Source organism: Lissotriton vulgaris, chromosome 1_1 (genome assembly GCF_964263255.1).
Source record: "Lissotriton vulgaris chromosome 1_1, aLisVul1.2, whole genome shotgun sequence".
Taxonomy (NCBI): domain Eukaryota; kingdom Metazoa; phylum Chordata; class Amphibia; order Caudata; family Salamandridae; genus Lissotriton; species Lissotriton vulgaris.
This window is the reverse complement of record NC_141685.1, coordinates 711,252,472-711,272,386: the sequence shown is the minus strand read 5'-3', so window position 1 is coordinate 711,272,386 and position 19,915 is coordinate 711,252,472. Positions and strand designations below refer to the sequence as shown.

General features: G+C 39.4%; 1 protein-coding gene across 1 annotated transcript in view; it reads right to left on the bottom strand.

Annotated features, from left to right (window-relative positions):
- Nucleotides 1-3,669: 3,669 nt before the first annotated feature.
- CRB1 (crumbs cell polarity complex component 1) overlaps nucleotides 3,670-19,915 on the bottom strand; it is a 713,161-nt gene continuing 696,915 nt past the window's right edge. Inside the window, exon 12 of the mRNA XM_086954812.1 lies at nucleotides 3,670-5,186. Within this exon, the coding sequence (XP_086810938.1) occupies nucleotides 4,962-5,186 (225 nt within the window). The 3' untranslated portion in view covers nucleotides 3,670-4,961. The remainder of the gene's footprint in view (nucleotides 5,187-19,915) is intronic.

Sequence of the window (19,915 nt, the reverse complement as noted above, 5' to 3'; positions counted from 1 at the left end):
TTACTATTCAACGTTTACTGTCTTATGTAGAGAATATAGAAAAGATTCCTTTTGAAGCGGATGGTGTAATTTTGGGGAGATACATATGTATATACCATTAGGCAGTGTGGGCTCCAGCTCACTCTTTTGTCAAACGAGGGTTATCTCAAGATAACTCTTGCTAAGCATCATTTACTGGAGGCTAGTCCTAGACGGAGATGATGATTTGTGAATAAAATATTGTACGCTTTACCTCAGTTGTGACAAACATATGCCAGTAAAAAGGTGTCCTGTGAGGCTGAATTGTAGAAATGATCATGGAATAAACATGTTGTGCTCGTAATTAGGGGGTACATGATTGCACAGATAGATTGCGACTTTAATTGAGTGGAAATGTGTTTTGTAGGAATCCCAGTTATACAACATAAATATGCTTAAGTTCTTTTACAACGTATATCCAATGTAGGAATACCCATAGTCATAGTTTTGGTTAATGTGGAAAAAATGTATTCATTTTGATGTAGATAAGAAATGTTCCTATTTAAAGCAATATAGTGGGCAAAAGGATGGTGGAATTAATAGACCCCTACCTGAATGTTCACAGCCGATGGTGATGAATAGTTTTACTATAATAAACTCTGTGTGTGACATATAGTTCACATCACATTTCTACAGAACACACTCTTCATTTGAGTTGTTAAATGGAAGGCCAAATATCTTGTTGATGCTGGGGTAAATGAGGAACTAGGCAAATCAAGTGTTCATTTAAAGTCATTGTGTTCAGTTGGTAAAAGGTTCACTATCAAATATCTCAGACTAAAGGAGCATTTTGTGGCTAAAATGAAAGTCCGAAGTTGACTTATTGACATGAGAGATGTTGTGAACTGAAAGATGCCATGACACATCAGCACAAAAGCCTGAAGGTCAGAAATAACACAAATGGACATTTACAAGTGCCTGTTGAAGGTTAGCATGCTGAGTGGTGTACCATGTGGCTTAGAACATTCACACAGAGAAGGGTTTAGTCAACTGGCTACTGGGACTAGGAATGTTGGAGTATAGTGTAAATTTTGTTTGGGAATTCTTTCCATTTTGTTTTGTGCTACGTTTCTTGTTTGTTTACGCAGCCATGTGGATTTTATGCTTCAGCAGAGGTTGTTTGTGCACCATTCATCTCGTGTATGATGGTCATGATATGACAGCTTTGTGATGTGCAAACTAAAAGATCTACATGTGTTCAGCCAGTGTGTGTTCCATTCTGATTTTGGAGTGATTACGTTTAAATTAGGATTGTTGCTCCAGAAACCTTTGGGAACAAGTACCACGGTGGGTCATTTCTCCAATAGAGCATTATCTACTTATATATATATATTACAATGCATATTATTTAAAATCACCAAGAGCACTATGTTAGTATCAAGATCAGAAATGTTTAATTACCTCAGAATTGAATCATGAATAGTGGCATTATTCTTTGATATTTACAATTCAAATAGATTAGTCTGAGTGCTCTTCTTAAAAGCAGTGTTGTAACTGCCTGACTGGAGCAACCCTCCGAGATGCTCTTTCAATTATTTTCTTTTATATACACACCCAGCACTGTCGTACTTTCTTCTTCTCTAAAACAATTAAGGCATTTGCCCGAGATTGTTGATATAATAGAACAAAGAACATTTTGTGCAAATCTTTTTTCTAATAATCATTAAAAGCGATTAGATCTAAAACATACAAAGAAGCTATGACAGGTTTATCGAAATGTGCAATTTTCTAGTTACATGAGCATTTATAAGCTGTATATAAACACTGAACTAATTCATTTATGTTAGCGTCAGTACACTTTGGTATAAAATCTCTCTCTCTCTCTCTCTCTCTCTCTCTCTCTCTATATATATATATATATATATATATATATATATACACACACACACACCCCGACGGCTGAATACAGTGCAGAGCACGCCCTCTTTAATGATGCCACCCTAAATCGAAAGTGAGCGATGCATAGCAAAATTTAACTAAGTTCTTCAATCGGCATAATAACACATTAGAGTACCATATGACTGCGTCCATTGTCAGCTGAGCTTCATAACATTATCAATAAGGATTAGTTCCAAATACATTAGTGATATTTCACCGATGGTGATCTTCAGATTTAGTGAGACAACGCTAAGCACGTTGATCGTAAATAAGAGTGTGTGATATAACTGCTAGGTTTGTGACACTACTGCAGCCCTAAGACCATTCTTATGCAAATAAACTTCCCAAATTAATCTAGCACTAAGCACATCACCCATAGCAGTTATATGTTTATGTTCCACATGCAGTAAATCTTCCACTGCGTGTGTACCATTACATAAATAAATAAAAGCCTATCTCAATGATTAAATTCACAGTAAGGTAACTGATGCGTAGACATGTTCAGTGTATTTCTTTTCTCCTGTAAGGCATATGTTTATTGCCAAAGGGTTACTGGCTCGACTCCAGATAGTGAAAGTGTTCACTTAAGGGGTAGTTTAGAGCGAGAACAGAACATCTACCAAAAACTGGTGAATATCCCCTCTGCCCCACTCGTTTTCCATGCCTCATTTAAAAAAAATGAATACCTCCTATAGACTGATTTACACAAGTTTGATTTGTTGTCTAGGTATAATGTGTGTGTGTGTGAGTAAAGTGCTCTGAAACCCTAGACTGGTAAGAGTAGAGCTAGAAAACAAATGAAATGCATGTGAGAAAGGAGCAATGCAGGCATAAGGGGCACTTCTGGAGTATGATAGTGAGGGAATACATGGAGAAGTGTTCATCACTTCGGTGAGAATGTTTAAACCCCCTTCTTCTGTTACCACCACAACACTGGTGCATTTCATCAGGAGGGGAGAGGAGAAGCGAGAGGGGAGGTGAGGAAAGTAGAGGAGAGGCTTAGATTTAGAGGTAAATGTTAAGGGAAAGAAGTATTGAAACAAGTGTGTAAAAAGTATTGCTAGGGTAAAAATATAAACACATATACGACAGAACGACCAGCGGCGGAGTATGCCTGCCCATTTTTACAAGGCCACATAAAGTCACACTGCATGACAATCATGGCCTTGTAAATGTGGGCCCTTTTCACACATTACTCTGCGTAAAAGGGGCATTCCATGGGTGTCAACATGGGTGTTACCACGCAACATCAGTTGCAGCTGACACATTCCCAGATTTACAACATTTTGTAAATTTGAGAATGTTTCAGAGTCCTATGCCCCATCAGGTGAGGCTTAGAAGTTGGGCAACGAGGAGAAATACATTTATTTCTCCTATTTGTTTCCTCTTTCTATGCATGCTGCATTCGTAGAAAGCATATAAAGAGGAAAATAACATCAATGATTGTTTTTATGCAGGCACAAAATCAATCATCCCTGCAACGCAGGCACCCTTGCAACATGACGCAAGGGTGCCGGCACTAGTGCATGGCAGCCAATTGTGTGCCAGCGCAGGGGAAAGCACACGTATGAGTTGTATTGTTGTTCATACGATGCATTCCTGGCTTTTGAACTGACGCAACTCTGCGTAGGAAAATGGCTTGCCGTGCTGTGTCAGCTTTTTGTAAATGAGACCAATAGTTTTTATAGATATGGACAATTCAATGTCTTTAGCACATTAAAAACCAATACACTATTCATTCAAATTCTGAATAGAAAATAAGGCATTCGCTTTAAATTTTTTATTTTCCTCTGCCGATCAAGTGTTATGTTCTTATAACTATCAGTGTGCTGTATAAGAGTTTCAAAGCTTTCAAATGCACTTTAATTAATTTGTAAAAATCTTGAACTAACAACCTGAGCATGCTGTGTGTAAATTGTTTATAAGCAGTGAAGTGCAGTAATTGCATTGCTGGCAACAGCATTTGCCTTTGGATTACCACTATCTTCTGTTATTTCAATTATTTTGCTTCTAATCTTCCACCTATTCTACCTCTTGGGTTCCCTACTATTTATCTTGGGTAAATATAGTAATAACTTAATTTTTGGACAGTGCTTGATATAGTAATTTAGCCACTTTGTGGTGCCATAAATAACTACTTTTCGATCAGTGGTACTTTTTTTATTGATCTTTAATTGGTTAATGGGTGAGAGGGTGGCCAGTTTGTTTCTTCTTTTACATTCTGTCTTGAAAGGTACAGATACCGCGGGAGCAAGTGCTAAACTCTTGCTCTCATGTTTCCAGTGCAGTTGTATGCTACCATGTTATTGTTAGTAGACAGGGTTTTGCATCAAAAACCAAGGGTAGTTGCATGAAAATGCTTGTGTACCACCCAACGAGCACAATCGGACACAGATAAGGCAAAGCGGTTTTTGGACTTAGATTAACACCTTAGCTGCGTCGAACGTTCAGCACCCATTGCTGAACGTTCGAATAACGAGCGCTGGCCCGTCGGCCAACGGTCGTGCGCAGCACTGGGGAGGTAGCGCTCGCGACGACCGTTGGCCGACGGCAGAGCTTAAGGGGTTAAGGCAGCCTTCCAGCATTGGAAAGTAATTTAAAAAAATGCATTATGGTCAGCGCAAAATGTTTGTAAGTCTGGGCCAGTCTGTCGTTTCTATATTAGACTACTTTTAACATCTGCTTCTCTACATAGAATGAAGCTTTTGAATGGCGATAAATGTTATGATAGGCAGACTTTTTGATTGCCATTGCTCACAGTTATTTAACATTCAGTTGGAAATACTCGCTAAACTACTTTCAAGGCTTTCCCCACAAATTTCTCCCATTGCTTCCCTTCTTCCTCTATGCACATCTAAGAGTGCTTCAGCTGGTGATTCCTAGGTGAGCAGATGAGATGTTCTCGTGATCATTCTCTCTTGCGACAATCAAGTGATGCTGTGGACAAGTGACAACAGCAAGAGTGCATAATGGTGCTTGCTGGGCAGTACAAATCCATGGCAATGGGTCCATAAAGCCATTTCAGAACAACCCTTTTCCCCCGCTACTTCGTCAAACCCAGCATGTCATATCAGACGCTCTTCCGGCGGCACCTTTGGGACGCTGTACGCCATTTCCACTTGAGATGCAGTTTGCTCCATGCCCCTGGGGTTGAACTGTCCTTCTGCCCTCTGCAGCTCGAGGAACTTTACGATTAGCATCACTGTTACAATTCCTATGACTATCGCCCCTCCAGTGACACATGGAGCAATAACATATGCCAAGCCAACTGCAGTCCTTGTTGCCGCAGTCTGTGGAGATAACATGCACACAAAAACATATTTATACAGAAGTTTGGAATAAACTACATAACCAAAATAAAAGTGAACATGATAACTCTATGCAATACTACTTGCGGTGGAAGCAAATAGGTACATAGCTAAGGTTACATGGAGCAAAAATCTAATGCAATATAACTATTGAAATGGATCAGTCAGTTCAATATTCATGGCTACCAAGTAAGTATGTCATGTACTATGCTCTAAATCAGGCATATTAAGCACCCTGGTAATGCAAATGGATTGTGAATACAGCAGTAGCATTCAGAACTTGTACAATACACAGTCTCTGTTTTGATTATAAGGAGTCGTATTTAATGTGATGTTCTTGAATTTGATTACCTCAGATAGAGGACCTTGTATGAAACAGTCCATGGGATGTAAGCACTGCACGACCAGCATCTGGGCATGATCTCACAATGCTTGATCAAACTTTGTGGTGTTGTGAGGAGAATGAGTTGTGTGTAGCCATACTCTTATATACTGCCTCTTGGAAGACAATAGACAGTAGAATGGGGAAGCCTGAATACTATAAAGGACTACAAATGCAAACATGATGTATTATCCTAGAGACCTAATCTAGAGATGCACTGTGGATCAATATAATTAAGTGGGAAAATATTATAGCAAGAAAAATGCAAACTACTTTGGCAATAGTAATCATAGACCGGTCAATGAAATATTCCTTTGGCAGCTACAGAACCATGCAGAGTGATATAAGACGATATATAGACAAGAGCCTCACTTTACAAAGTAGCATTTCAAATGGTGGCAGCTGAAGAAACTGCTTTGGTAGGATTAGACAACTGAGATGCGAATGAGAGGTGCATATATATAAGACAAGGACGACAATACATAATCAATCACGTTGTGTGAAAGATTTCCTGGGTGAAATTATGTTCTACGTCTTATTTTTATCCTTTCCTCACCAGCTTTGGAAGGCAAAAAAGTGTAGTACAAAGGGCATTACAGAGATGAGAGTTAATTTCAATTTAAAAATTCTATTTCTACAACACATCCAATTAACTTTCATATTAATATTAAAGGTTCTTTTTAATATTGTAAATGATATGTATATGAAATCAATAGATCTAAAACCAAAATTGAATTACTATTGGAACGAGATTTGGAACATATGGTCCTATTTCCAAATAGGACAAGATATGGTCTACAATCCACTTCACATCTCATTCTGTCAGTACAATTTAACTGTAGCCCAGATTTACAAGGATTTTGCGCAGCGTGGAACTCAAGGTTGCTGTGTTGCGTGAGATGCAAGAAAGTGCCATATCTACAAAGATATGGTGCTATTCTGCCTTCTTCGTAGCGCTGGTGCATAATCCTACTGCCTAGTAACCACACAACACCTTTGCGCCGTACTACAAAGGTGTCCGTGTTATATCTAGGATAGGTTTCATATTGAAAGGGGTGCACTTCCAGTACAAAATACTATGCTTAGACTCACTTTTAAACGTTTATCTCTTTGGATTTGTGCTTGTATACTGCAGCAGTAAAAGCATTCTCCTTTATTATATGCTTGCTTCAAAATGGTGTTATGTTTGGTGAAAAAAAAGCTTGTCTACTATTGTTATTAATCAGGGTTTTGCATCAATAACAATGGGTGACTGCGTGGGAATGATTACGTACCACCCATTGAACGCCCCCCTTGGTGCAGAGTAACACAAATCCTTTTTTGCATTACTTTGAGGCAACCTTACAGTGCTGGAAAGTAAATTTAAAAAAAACATTTTGTAAATCTGGACTCATATTGTTTTTCTAATAGACTACTTTAAAACATGTAGCTTTGCATAGAATGAAGCTTTTGAATGATGATGAATGTTATGATAGGCAGATTTGTAGAACTTTTAATTGCCATTGTTTACAGGTATTAACATCTAATTGTAAAAGCTACTTTCAAGGCCTGGTGGAACTTGATTTGCACCAGCCTCAGGCTGGATAGTTCACTCCTTTTGTTACTTCTGTCTACAGGACTAGCAATTAAAAGACAGATGCTAGGGTGGCCATTGACTTCGTATTTATAGTTATTGAATTCAGTGGATGAAGTACAAAAGACCCATGAAGTTTTTGAACATCCTTAAATAATTATACTATCATTAGGAGTGTTTATCCTCTTATATGGTTCTCAGGTATGTTAGTATTTCCTTATCAATATCTATTTTATATTCATTTTCTACAGTATAGAATCTAATTTTTATACAGCAAATATTTTTTTTTCGCTTTCCACATTAATATTAATTTGTTAATTTCTCTTTTTCTATTTATTTATATTCAAAAATAATAGAAATACTGTTTATCCTGTAACATTTTCTCATTAAATGAAAGAATATTTCCAATGATCATTACTACTCATATATACATTTATTTTATATGTGTCACTGCTATAAAATTCACTGACATTTTAAAATATTTTAACTATTTGCTAATTATTGTTATAACCGGAGGTATTTGTCAGTTACCTACCTTAATAAAAAAAGAGATGCTCATAAGAATATGGCTGATAACAGATCAAAAGGGGAACCGAGGGAGTTCACTAGGTGCAGAGATAGCAACACATTATGGTTGGATAGTGGACTGCGCTGGAAGGATAAGTGAGAAGAATAAAGAAATGGAGAAGAGTGGTGATGAAATTCTAGATAGAAAGGTGATTATGGGGTGATTATGAAGTGTTTTAAGAGTGATAGTAGAGGCGCTTCTTGAAAATCTAAATGAAAGATATGTAGAAGAACTTTTAAACTGCTGGGGATGAGGTTTTAAGGTATTGGGGTATAAACCAAGAAGGCATCTCTGGTGAGTTATCTATATTACATTTATGGAGCTTACATTCAGTGAGGAGTGATTTCCTGGTGCGGTGGATTGTGCAGAAATGAAGTGCTTTTTTAGGATATATTTTGGAGGCTGCATCATTACAGCCTTTTAAATAATGTAGCTTGCTTTGAAGGTGAAGCAGGCTTGTAAATGGTGCCTGAATAGATCTGTCTGTGTGTGAGTTGCATGTGGATAGTTGCAGTGTTTTTTTATTATTCTTGCAGAAAATGGGGGAAGGTTTTTATTAGGCCTGGGCAAAGCACTACGCTCGCGTAGTTTGCGAAGTTTACTCTACAGCTATAGTTTTCTACCGCTCGCGATGAGAAACTACCAGTTCGCTTTGAGAAAGCTGCTGCTCGAGTAAAAATCTACTCGAGTGGCAGAAAACTACAGCTCGCACTGTGCAAGATGACGTTTTCAATGATTGCACAGTGCCGGATGCTTGTCCACACTGTGCAATCATTGAAAACGGTATCTTGCACAGTGCGAACATGCTACTACGCTGTTCGCGTAGTGCTACTCGTAGCTCGCGTAGTGCAAAGTGCACTTTGGGTAGCTTCGCGAAGCGCTACTTCGCAAACTACGCCCAGCCCTAGTTTTTATATTTGCCCAGGTGAAACTCAAGATGCTTATAAACAGGGTATGTCCTCCATTCATATGGAAAAAAGTTAAAGTATGAGCAATTGTTATGCAGTGGGTTCTAGCAGGCTGGCCAATATCCTGTGTAAGATGGATCATTCATATTCATGCAATTTGGGTCCTCTTGCTAATTGGGGGGTTTGCTAGATGGTGGCTCTGGAAGATAAGTGATTGGGAAGAGGATGCCCCTGCAGCAGCTCTGGTTTTACTGGATGAGAAGAGCAGAATAGGGTGTGAAAAAATTCTTTAAGCCAAATCTATTTTAATCTCCAACCAATCCTTCATCCTTATTTACGAAGGTAAATTTACATGTGAGTAATTTTACATGTGCAAATTAACTCTTGCACTTTGTTATAAATTGGCTGCTTTTTGCTAGTCACCAATGCGGACTGTAATTTACTACAAAGTGTAAACAAGTGTGTAAGAATGGAAAGTTACTCAAACAAAAAGGTGCCCAAAACAGTAGTAATGCAGACCTGGTGGTGTAGGTCCAGTGCCACTCGGGGTTATCCATAGGTACTGCAAAACCCTTGCGTAGAAAATAATGGAGGCAGAAACCTAAAGTAGAACCCCATAGATAATAATGTTAAAATACATAAACATATTTTGCCTTTTAATATATACATTTATTTTAATGTTTAAACTATTAGATATAAATAAAAAAAGAAATATTTGTGGGAAGAAAGGTCATCCTGAATAAAAAATAAATAACTGCTGAGTGAATTTCCTCAACAGGTTCCATTATAATCAGCTATTAGGCCCTATTTCCTGATGGCCACTTCCAGTGCTTCCCTTGAGGTGTAGAGGGTGCTGTACAATTTTACTGACTGTAAATATTTTAATCGAGACCTTTACATCACCTTTATATGACTAGCTGAGTGAATTTTAAATTTGTGCCATGTTCACAATTTCATAAGTATTCACAACTAGTTGTGAAGTGTGTGAATTTTATACAATTTAGCTGGCAGATACATTACCAGTAAAAACATATTTTGATGGAAAATCTCATTGAAAAGAAGCAGTTCAAGGTATTTCACCTGCATAACCTACTTTTGTGCTTTTTCTCCCCCTCAATTATAAAAAAAGCTTCATCTGTAACTTATGTTAAGATGCATCAACTTAGGAATGTCTGGAAAGGGAGGGTAATGTTAACCACAGAACTAACACAAACAGAGAACTTACGCACAGCTGTGTTCTTGCTCTGCCATTATGGTGCTGTCTTTGGCATAATTTCCACTGAGCCCACAAGAAGGTCCACACATTATTTTATGTATTTCACTCCTAGATGTTGACGAAGAACTGATAGAAATACTCTGTGGAACATGATGTTTAAGAAGGTTGCTGACTGTTATGTATAAATATCATGTTTGAATTTTCTGTACCCTTTTGTTGATCAAACCAGTGGTAAGAGCCACCTTCCCCAGCTTACCCTGATGTGCCCATCGCTATGTTTATTGTATTGTATTGTATTGTAATTGCATTTATATAGCGCTTACTACCCCTGACAAGGCGTCAAAGCGCTTTTTCGGTGGGTAGCACGCTACTCCAGGACCCATAGAGGATTAGTGTTGAATTAGTATAGTGAAACATACAAGTACATTTTAAGGGGTGGATAGGTTAGTCAGTTATTTGGAATAATAGCTGGAGGATAGAGGAGGACAAAGGTTTGTATTTATTTATCGCTTGTTGACGCACGCTATTCAGGAACCCTATAAAGGATTAGTGGTGAAATAATATGGTGAAATATGAGGTAATTTCAGTGGTGGATATTAGTCTGTTACTTGGAGTGAGCAGGATAGCGGAGGGAGAAAAGGGGGAAGAAAGATTTGCAATCATATAGCACTTGTTACCAGTGATGGGTGTTGAAGCGCTTTTCTGGCGAGTAGCACGCCACTCCGGAACCCATAAAGGATTAGTGTTGAAAATTATTACAGCATAAAAAATAAGTAATTTGAGTAGTAGATATGTTATTCAGTTATTTGGGTAGTATATTAGTATAGTTGAATATGGGATTTGAGAAGTGAACATGTTAGTCTGTTAATTTTAATTGAAAAGGTTAGTGGAGGGATAAATAATAATAATAATAATGAGTTTTGTAGAGCGCGAACAGCTACCTCACAAGGAGGTGTCCCGGCGCTGAGTGAAGGATTTTTTTTAAAAGTCTTAGCAGTAGGAAGAGGCTTTTGGATGAGTAAAAATGAGTTTTTGAGGGGAGGAGTCAGAGGGGAGAGATTAGAAATGTTTGTTTTAGGGGATTGGTGTAGTAAAAAGAGGTGTCAGATGATGCAAGGAGGGGTAGAGCAGGAGAGAGTCTAGAAAGGGTTGTTTTGTTGAACATAATAGTGGTATGGGGTTTGGGATAAATGAGAGAGTGGATGTAGAGGATATATTGATAGATGTATAGTATGAGAGATAGGGTAGTGCATTGGAAGGAGTAGTAGAAAGAAGTTTGAGATGAGTCAGAAGGTTGGGCTAGAAGATATATTGAGCGAAGTATAGGCTGAGAAATAGGCTTTGTTCATTGGAAATGCTAAATTAGAAGAAAGTGATAAATATATAGATCCATAGTACATTGAAAGTATATAGATACATAAAGGAAGTAAGTATATTTAGATTAAATATATTGATAGAGGCACATGATGAGAAATAGGGTAGTGCATTGGATATTCTTTTTCAGGAGAAAAGTAATGGACACACAGATCCAAGTACATGGAAGATGCATCAATGCACAATGGAAGCATGTACATGTAGACCAAAGATGTTTTTTATTTATTGATTAATATTATTTTTTTTTCTCTCTTATCTCCTAACAACATAATTATTTTACATGTTTTATAAAGTAATACACAAAGATAGGTACATATCTATAGTGAAAACAAATGCTTACATACAGAGGGATATGCTGTACATTTCTGTTTCCGTATGGTGCTTATGTGGGGAAGAGCCAAATCTTGAGTAGTTTTCTGAAGATAAGGTGGTTGTCGGTGGATCTTATGTTGGGGGTAAAGAGTTCCATAGTTTGGCTGCTTGAACAGAGAAGGATGTGCCACCCATGGTTTTTTTCTTGTATGGTGGGATTTGTCAATGTTATGTATTTTGTGATGGTAAGTATTATGAGGTGTTGTGCTCTGAAGATCTGGTTGTGCTGGTGTGTGTGATATGTTTTGCTTTTGAGGTGTAATGAAAAGGGGTGCAGATGTATATGTTTCATGCACTGGATTTGGTTGTGTAGTATTGTTTGTGAGAGGAGTTTGTGACGTAGAGGGGGTGGTGATGTGTTTATGAGTAGGGTGTATGTTGTGTGTAGGAGGAAATGAAGTAGAGGTGAGAGTGTTTATCCTAGACTGGTTTGTTGCAAGAGTTACAAAGTGTGGTGGTGTGCAGTGTGTGTTGTGTGTTAGTGTTATTATGGTAGAAGGAAGAGGAGGGTGTTTGTTGGACAACTGATAGAAGGATCATTATGTTTGTTAGTGATAAAAGGTGGTCTGTTAGGTGTAATTACAGCAGGGAGAGTGTGTCTGAATGGGATGTAGTTAAGTATGGTGTTGATTGTCGTTGTGTTAGTGATGAGTGTATTGATTAGTGGTATAGGATAGAGTTGTGTACTGTGAGAGATTGGGTAGTGCATTGGAAGGAGTAGTAGAAAGAAGTTTGAGATGAGTCAGAAGGTTGGGCTAGAAGATATATTGAGCGAAGTATAGGCTGAGAAATAGGCTAGTTCATTGGAAATGCTAAATAAGAAGAAAGTGATAAATATATAGATCCATAAGGACATTGAAAGTATATAGATACATAAAGGAAGTAAGTATATTTAGATTTTTATGCTAATCTTAGACTCAGGGGTTAAAAAAACAGCACTAGAAGCAGAAAGTAAACCGAATTGCACCCCTTGTCTGTCACTTGGCCCTCAACAACAAATAGAAACCTGGGCCCAGATTAATTTAGCCTTTGCATCATGCAAGGCAACGCAAAGGCTCATTTGGGATTTACAAACCAAGCAAGGCCTGATTTGCACAGCCTTCTGTGGCTTTGTAATGAAACAACGCAACGCAGCAGCTTGCACAGGGAAGAGAGACACTCCTTAAAGAAGTCCAGAGGATGAACAAAAGGCATAAGTAGGCCTGAAAAAACTAAGAAACTCAGAAGTTTAACAAGGTGGTGGGGTGCCGAAAGACATGTTACACATGCATAAAAGAGTGGAACAAGTTGAAGAAAAGGTAGGCGGACCTAGTGTACAGTACACTACAAGATTAATCAGAGAGGCTGTGATAAGGGAGAAACAAGCAAACTGCAGCAAAAGAGGCATGCAGCTCCAGAAAAGGGGTAAGAAACAAGATGAACAGGACCACAGACCCTGTAAAGCTCGAAATTGATGGCGTTGGAAGCCAGACGAGACAGGAACGTTCAAGTACAGGGTAAAAAGATACAAGGTACAACTATTAATAGCAAATGAGCACTCTGAGGCAGTCAAATGGGGAGAAGGGAAAACTTACAATACATGAGGTACATTTGCTTAGTAAAAGCAAAGCCTATTCAAAATTGTAAATTAACCTTTAAAATGTAGGAGTGTACACACACACCAAAACTGTCACTATCAAAATAAGATTTTAAAAAATACACTTACTGATGTGTTTGGTGTCTGTGTATATATGTTACTTTGTTTCAGTGCTGAAAAAAATACAAAATGAGCAATAAATCTCCAAAGAACCATAATACCGATTCTCATTTATCCAAAACAATTACAGCTGTATGTGACTGTCATAATTAAACTCTGTAAAAATACTGTTGCCTGATGAGACTGTTTCAAGGGAATGTCCCAATTGTACTAATATATGAATGTACGTTTGAAGTATTTCCATAGGGTGAACTGCATATGGTCAAAGTCTGGAATAAAGTCCACGACCATTAGTAACGGTAGCTGTTTTTTTTTGGTGACTGGTTTGTGCAACTCTCCTATTCTCATTCCATCAATGTTGCTGTTGCATTAGTATTTAACTTTAGTTTCACCTTATTTCGTACATTAAATAATTGAGAAGTGAGTGTATTCAAAAGTTGATTTAGTGATTCATAAGAATATTTGTGTTCATGTTTATTCATGCCAATTGTGAAGGTAAACCTTATTTATCTTGCATAATGGCCACTCTCAATGAAGCATCCATGGGAAATCTAACAAACCAGTGTTCATGACAGGTATGATGGGGTTATGCATACGTGGCTGGGAAGCAGGTACATGAATGGTCTTGAGGTGGCAGAGTCAGGGTTGGGTGATGTGTTGGTGTTAAGAGAAGAGGCTAAATTATCCACCAATAAATGACAGGAGTATTGCTGCATGATAGCAGCTCTGCTTCTCTTATCTGCAGCTTGCCATCTCAACCTACAAATAATCCTATCTAACATTTCTCGCCCAATTTTGTTTCTATTGATTTTTCAAATATCTAATAATAAATCAGTTGCCCAACTTGACCTCTTCTTTAGACTCACTCTACAATTTCCTTGTATTACGGAAACCTCGATCACCCCATTCATACTGGCTCAACTGACACGCTCATAACTTTTTCCTCATTCGTCATGGCCAAGTTACAAGCATGCGGTGGTGAACAGGTGGGGCTTTTGGACTTCTTTATCATTCTTCATGCTTACCACTTGCAGTCACTGGCACATTTAATTACATGGTAAATTAGGGGTCATTTATTGGTAACCATGCATATGCTATAGTTAACCCTTATTTGATCATAATAATAAAAAACAAGGATCATTTCTCCATTTTTTTCCCGTCCTGTTATTTGAGTAGCGAACGTTCCATTTTCTTCACATTCTTCTTTAATTCAGTCTTTATGTTTCTCTCTTTCAAATTCCATTCTTTTTTCTTTAACCATCTCGCATCCACTTGCTGCTCTGTTTATTTCTATGCTCTTCTTTCTTCACCTAACTAATTTGAACTGTTGTCTTAACTCTACCCATCAACTTTCCTCCTTGCTACCTGTTGTCTGTAGCTCTTGCTCTCACATCACTTACTTCAGTCATGGTCTGTACTCTATCCTGTCTCGAATTATTTTCCACTGAGTAGTCTGACGTATTATTTCTTTAATTATTCCTCTAACCTATCACTCTACCACTTTTACTCGCTAAAACTCTTCATTTCTCATTAGATTCATCATTATATTTTCTTAAACAACTGTTCCTTTCCACACCCCTGACCCTGCTTCTGGCACTCTTCTAATCCTATCTGACTTTGTTGACTTCTTTTATTTAAAAATTGGCACATTTCTCACCATTCCTCCATCGCTTCCCCTTTGAATGTAATTCTCAATCTGTACATTCAGCTTTCTCATCCATCTCTGAATCTGATATTCTGCTCTGCATTCACCTGGCGTACCCTTCTGCTGCATCTTTTATCATCTTCCCTTTTCCTTGGCCAATTTTCTGTCTAGGCCTGCATAGCATTCTGGGCTGTCCTTTTCTTTAATCTTTTCTTTTCTTCTTGAAATTATATCCAACTCTTTTAATCATTCTACTATTTCATCTATTCTCATTTGATCTAGTTTCACTTCTACCTATATTTCTCCTCTCTTGCCTCGCAAGGCTACTACAACACTCTGTCTGCAATCAACATTCTTTTTATCCTAACTCAAACTGTCAGCCTCCAGTTTAGTGTGGATTATGTATCTCGCACACCACTCGAACCTAGAAGTGAATCTCCAACATCTGCTTGTTATTCAAAACTGTCTGCACTTTTGAATCTTTCTGCTGCTTTCAACACTTTTGATTGCCATATTGTTTGCTACAAAACGTGTCCCAGGAGCTGACATTTCATGGTTAATTTATTATCTCTCTCATCATACCTGTTCTGTTTCTGGGGCTGGCCAGTCTTCTACCTCTCATTGTCTCCAGTATGGTATCCGAAAGGGTTCTATTCTAGTCCTCGGTCTACTGGTTTCTGTATTTGCAGCATACTTCTTGCATCTATCATTTTATAAGCATATGCTGCACTTCTAACAGGGACATTCACAGATTGTTGTCCAAATCGTTATTTAAATTGACCCAATGCTCTTTGACAATTCCCGTTGGGGAAGTACCCTGAAAATTTGAAAGCACAGATTAGAATTCTACCCCCATCCCCAGTACCCAATTGCTTGATTGATATATATTATTGTCTCATTGCTGTGGTCTCCTTTACTTCTCTGTTGTCGTATATTTTCCTATATGACTGTTTGTGAATCACACTTGACATTCGTCATGTACTTTTTGTAAACTTATTCTCAAAACATGTAAAGTGCTCTGATACCCTTGGGTCTAGCCAGTGCTATATAAAACTAAAAATCTAAATTCTGTAGACATAGGTTTCGCTATGATAATGTAGCGCTCTGTGTACAGAACCTTTGCGCAGTCGCACGAAGTGCAGATATTTGATAAGGGAGTTAAGGATTTATTTGTACCACCCATTCCTAAAACACACCGTGAGATTTTTCATTACACATTTCTGGGGCATATGGTTCAAGCCCTTTTCCCGTTTGCAAACGGGTCGATTCTCAGAATCTGCCTGTTTGCGTACGGGAAAAGGCCTATCTGGATGTATCATTCCAAAACGGCATTGCAGAATGGGGAATCGCAAAATTTGCAATTCCCTATTTTGCGATTGCATTTAAGGAAGTGCAAATTGCGATTCCTTAAATGGGATGCAGGACGCACCCAAGTTATGCGATTTTGGAATAAGAAATCGCAAATTACTACCAACTTCAAGTTGGTGGTAATTTGCGATTTCTTTGGAAAATGCACTTTTTTGCATTTTCAAAGTGCCCTGTTGCGCACATACATGGCCTTAGGGCATGTATGTGTGCCACCTGTGCACACATACATATTTCAGGGGTGGAACAGGGTGTCCTTTTGACACCCTTGTACCCTTGAAATTGCATTTGCAATTTGCGAGTACCTAATGGGCACTCGCAAATTGCGAATGTCTTCCCATTCATTCCTACGGGCCTCTAAGCCCATATGAATGAATGGGAAAGTATTCCTTAATGGCGAATCGCAATTTGCGATCCGCAATTAAGGAATATTAAGGAATCGCAATTAATATTGTGATTCCTACATACATTCTGTTTTGTGAGTCCTTATTAGCGATTCACAAATAATCGCTATCAAGGACTCTCAAAACGAGTTTGTCATACATATGCCCCTCTGGTATTCTGCTGCAGGGTATATTCATGCTGATTAATATTTATTTAAGCCTTACATGTGTAAGTTTTACTGGGAAAGAGTTTAGAACCAGTTCAGCAGCACATCCTTAATCGATTTGAAAAGACTAGCGGTGAAGTTGAATTATTACTTAATGACTTTATATCTTCTTTGACACATGAAAAATATATTATCTGAACTCAGCTGAAGTGCATACCAAATGGCCTACACATTGCTGTTTGCATTCACACCTCAATGATTCCTTTGCCGGCACTGGCCAAAAGGAACAGAGGAAGCCACCTGCGGCAAGTGGGCCATTTCTTTTTAATAGATCCAGGATGATCCTTTCACATTTTTAGAAGACGCAGAGGAAGAGTCATCATTGAAGCCTTGGACTAATTGTTGGCTCGGTGATGCAGAGTTCATTTGAAATCCAATGGATTGAGAGGTCCAAAGGTGACAGCTGATGCAGGGGAGTGTTATTTTGAATTTTGAGGTCTTGGAACTCCAAGATAAATCTGATGTCATAAAAATATATTAATGGGCAGATGATGCACCCCTTTTCTACAAATCTTTGGGGAGGAAGCCTGGTCATTTCTGCAAGATTGTCAGAGGCTTCGTCGCCAGTGCCTGGCCTGCTTGCCCTCTAAAATACCCTGCAGAACATACTCCAAGGATAGAATTGGTCAAGATCTTAAGAAGAGAGAATATTTCCAAGTCTGAATTGAAACTGAACTGCCAGTTTGTCAAAATGGTGGAAAGTATTGTCTCTAGCTCTCTTGTATATCAGTTGATAATACTTTGCTCCAGGGCATGTTGCATCAGTTTACTTCTGGCACACAAAGGCAGATTTGCTAACAATTTGCGCTGGATTTGTGTCAAAAACGTTTAAGTAAACTGTTAATCTGGGATTTACTTTCTTGTACAAAACTTCTTTTACACTGAAAAATAGTCCAAAAATAATGCAAAGTAGCACTAGCGCTGCTTTCTATCAAGGAGGCTTCCCCATGCAACTACCTGTGCTTTTTGATAAAATATCAACTAATATTTGAAGCTAAAAGATTATGCCCCTGAGGCTGGCGTAAACTTGATTAACTTCACGGTTTATGGTACAGGTGGTGCTGGTGTTTGTTCTGTGAGAAAATTACAAAAAACAATTTGATGGACAGAATGTAGATCAATGTCTTACATTCACCCCAGTACAATGATCTGGGCCTAAATCCATCGTTTTTTGCACTCCACACCACCCTAGGTTAGATATTGGCTTTATGCAAATCAGCTCTGACCCTGTGCCCCATGGGAACAGTCCAGTCCGAACTACACAGCCATATCTTTCCCAGACCGGAATCAAGCATCCGAGGACCGGACCGGTTTCGAGGTAACACCTCTCATCAGCCCGGCTAGCTTGACTCCAGTGGTGTGGAGGCTCTGGGACCCACGTCTGAGCTACCCCAGTACACTCAGGGAGAAAATTACAAAAAACTATTTGATGGACAGAATGTAGATCAATGTCTTACATTCACCCCAGTACAATGATCTGGGCCTAAATCCATCGTTTTTTGCACTCCACACCACCCTGGGTTAGATAATGGCTTTATGCAAATCAGCTCTGACCCTGTGCCCCATGGGAACAGTCCAGTCCGAACTACACAGCCATATCTTTCCCAGACCGGAATCAAGCATCCGAGGACCGGACCGGTTTCGAGGTAACACCTCTCATCAGCCCGGCTAGCTTGACTCCAGTGGTGTGGAGGCTCTGGGACCCACGTCTGAGCTACCCCAGTACACTCAGGGAGAAAATTACAAAAAACAGCTACCCTTGTACTGGGGTGAATGTAAGACATTGATCTACATTCTGTCCATCAAGTTGTTTTTTGTAATTTTCTCCCTGAGTGTACTGGGGTAGCTCAGACGTGGGTCCCAGAGCCTCCACACCACTGGAGTCAAGCTAGCCGGGCTGATGAGAGGTGTTACCTCGAAACCGGTCCGGTCCTCGGATGCTTGATTCCGGTCTGGGAAAGATATGGCTGTTGTAGTTCGGACTGGACTGTTCCCATGGGGCACAGGGTCAGAGCTGATTTGCATAAAGCCATTATCTGACCCAGGGTGGTGTGGAGTGCAAAAAACGATGGATTTAGGCCCAGATCCTTGTACTGGGGTGAATGTAAGACATTGATCTACATTCTGTCCATCAAGTTGTTTTTTGTAATTTTCTCCCTGAGTGTACTGGGGTAGCTCAGACGTGGGTCCCAGAGCCTCCACACCACTGGAGTCAAGCTAGCCGGGCTGATGAGAGGTGTTACCTCGAAACCGGTCCGGTCCTCGGATGCTTGATTCCGGTCTGGGAAAGATATGGCTGTTGTAGTTCGGACTGGACTGTTCCCATGGGGCACAGGGTCAGAGCTGATTTGCATAAAGCCATTATCTGACCCAGGGTGGTGTGGAGTGCAAAAAACGATGGATTTAGGCCCAGATCCTTGTACTGGGGTGAATGTAAGACATTGATCTACATTCTGTCCATCAAGTTGTTTTTTGTAATTTTCTCCCTGGGTGTTTGTTCTGTAGCACCTCAATGGTTGAGTGGTGTCCATCTGTTCTAGTGGCTGTCCTGGCTGCAGCTCTTTCCCCTGTGGTTTTCTGAGGTCTGTCTGCCTTCAGTCATTCAGTAGGGTGCATGCTTTTACATACCTGTTAGTTTGTGTCTTCGGAGGTTCTGTGGTTCTCTGTGGGGTCAAGCCATTCTGGTTCCAGGTTCTTCCATTCGGCCTGGAGTGCGCCCCATGGGTTTGTGCCAAGGCGTTGGCTCCCCTGTTGGCAGTTCTTTGTCTTTGGGGTATGTTGTCCTTCCCAGGTCTGGACGACTGTTGATCACTATGGCTTCTCTCCCCCATATTGTTCACGTGTGCAGACAGGAATGATTCTTCTGTCTTCTAATTGCTTGTGAGTGACTGCACTACAGTTGCAGCTGGTTACCTCTCAGGATCGCGTTTCTTTTCGGGCACGGTGCTGGTCAATTCTGGGCATTGTGTGCTGTTGCCAGGACTCAAGGATGCTGTTGATCC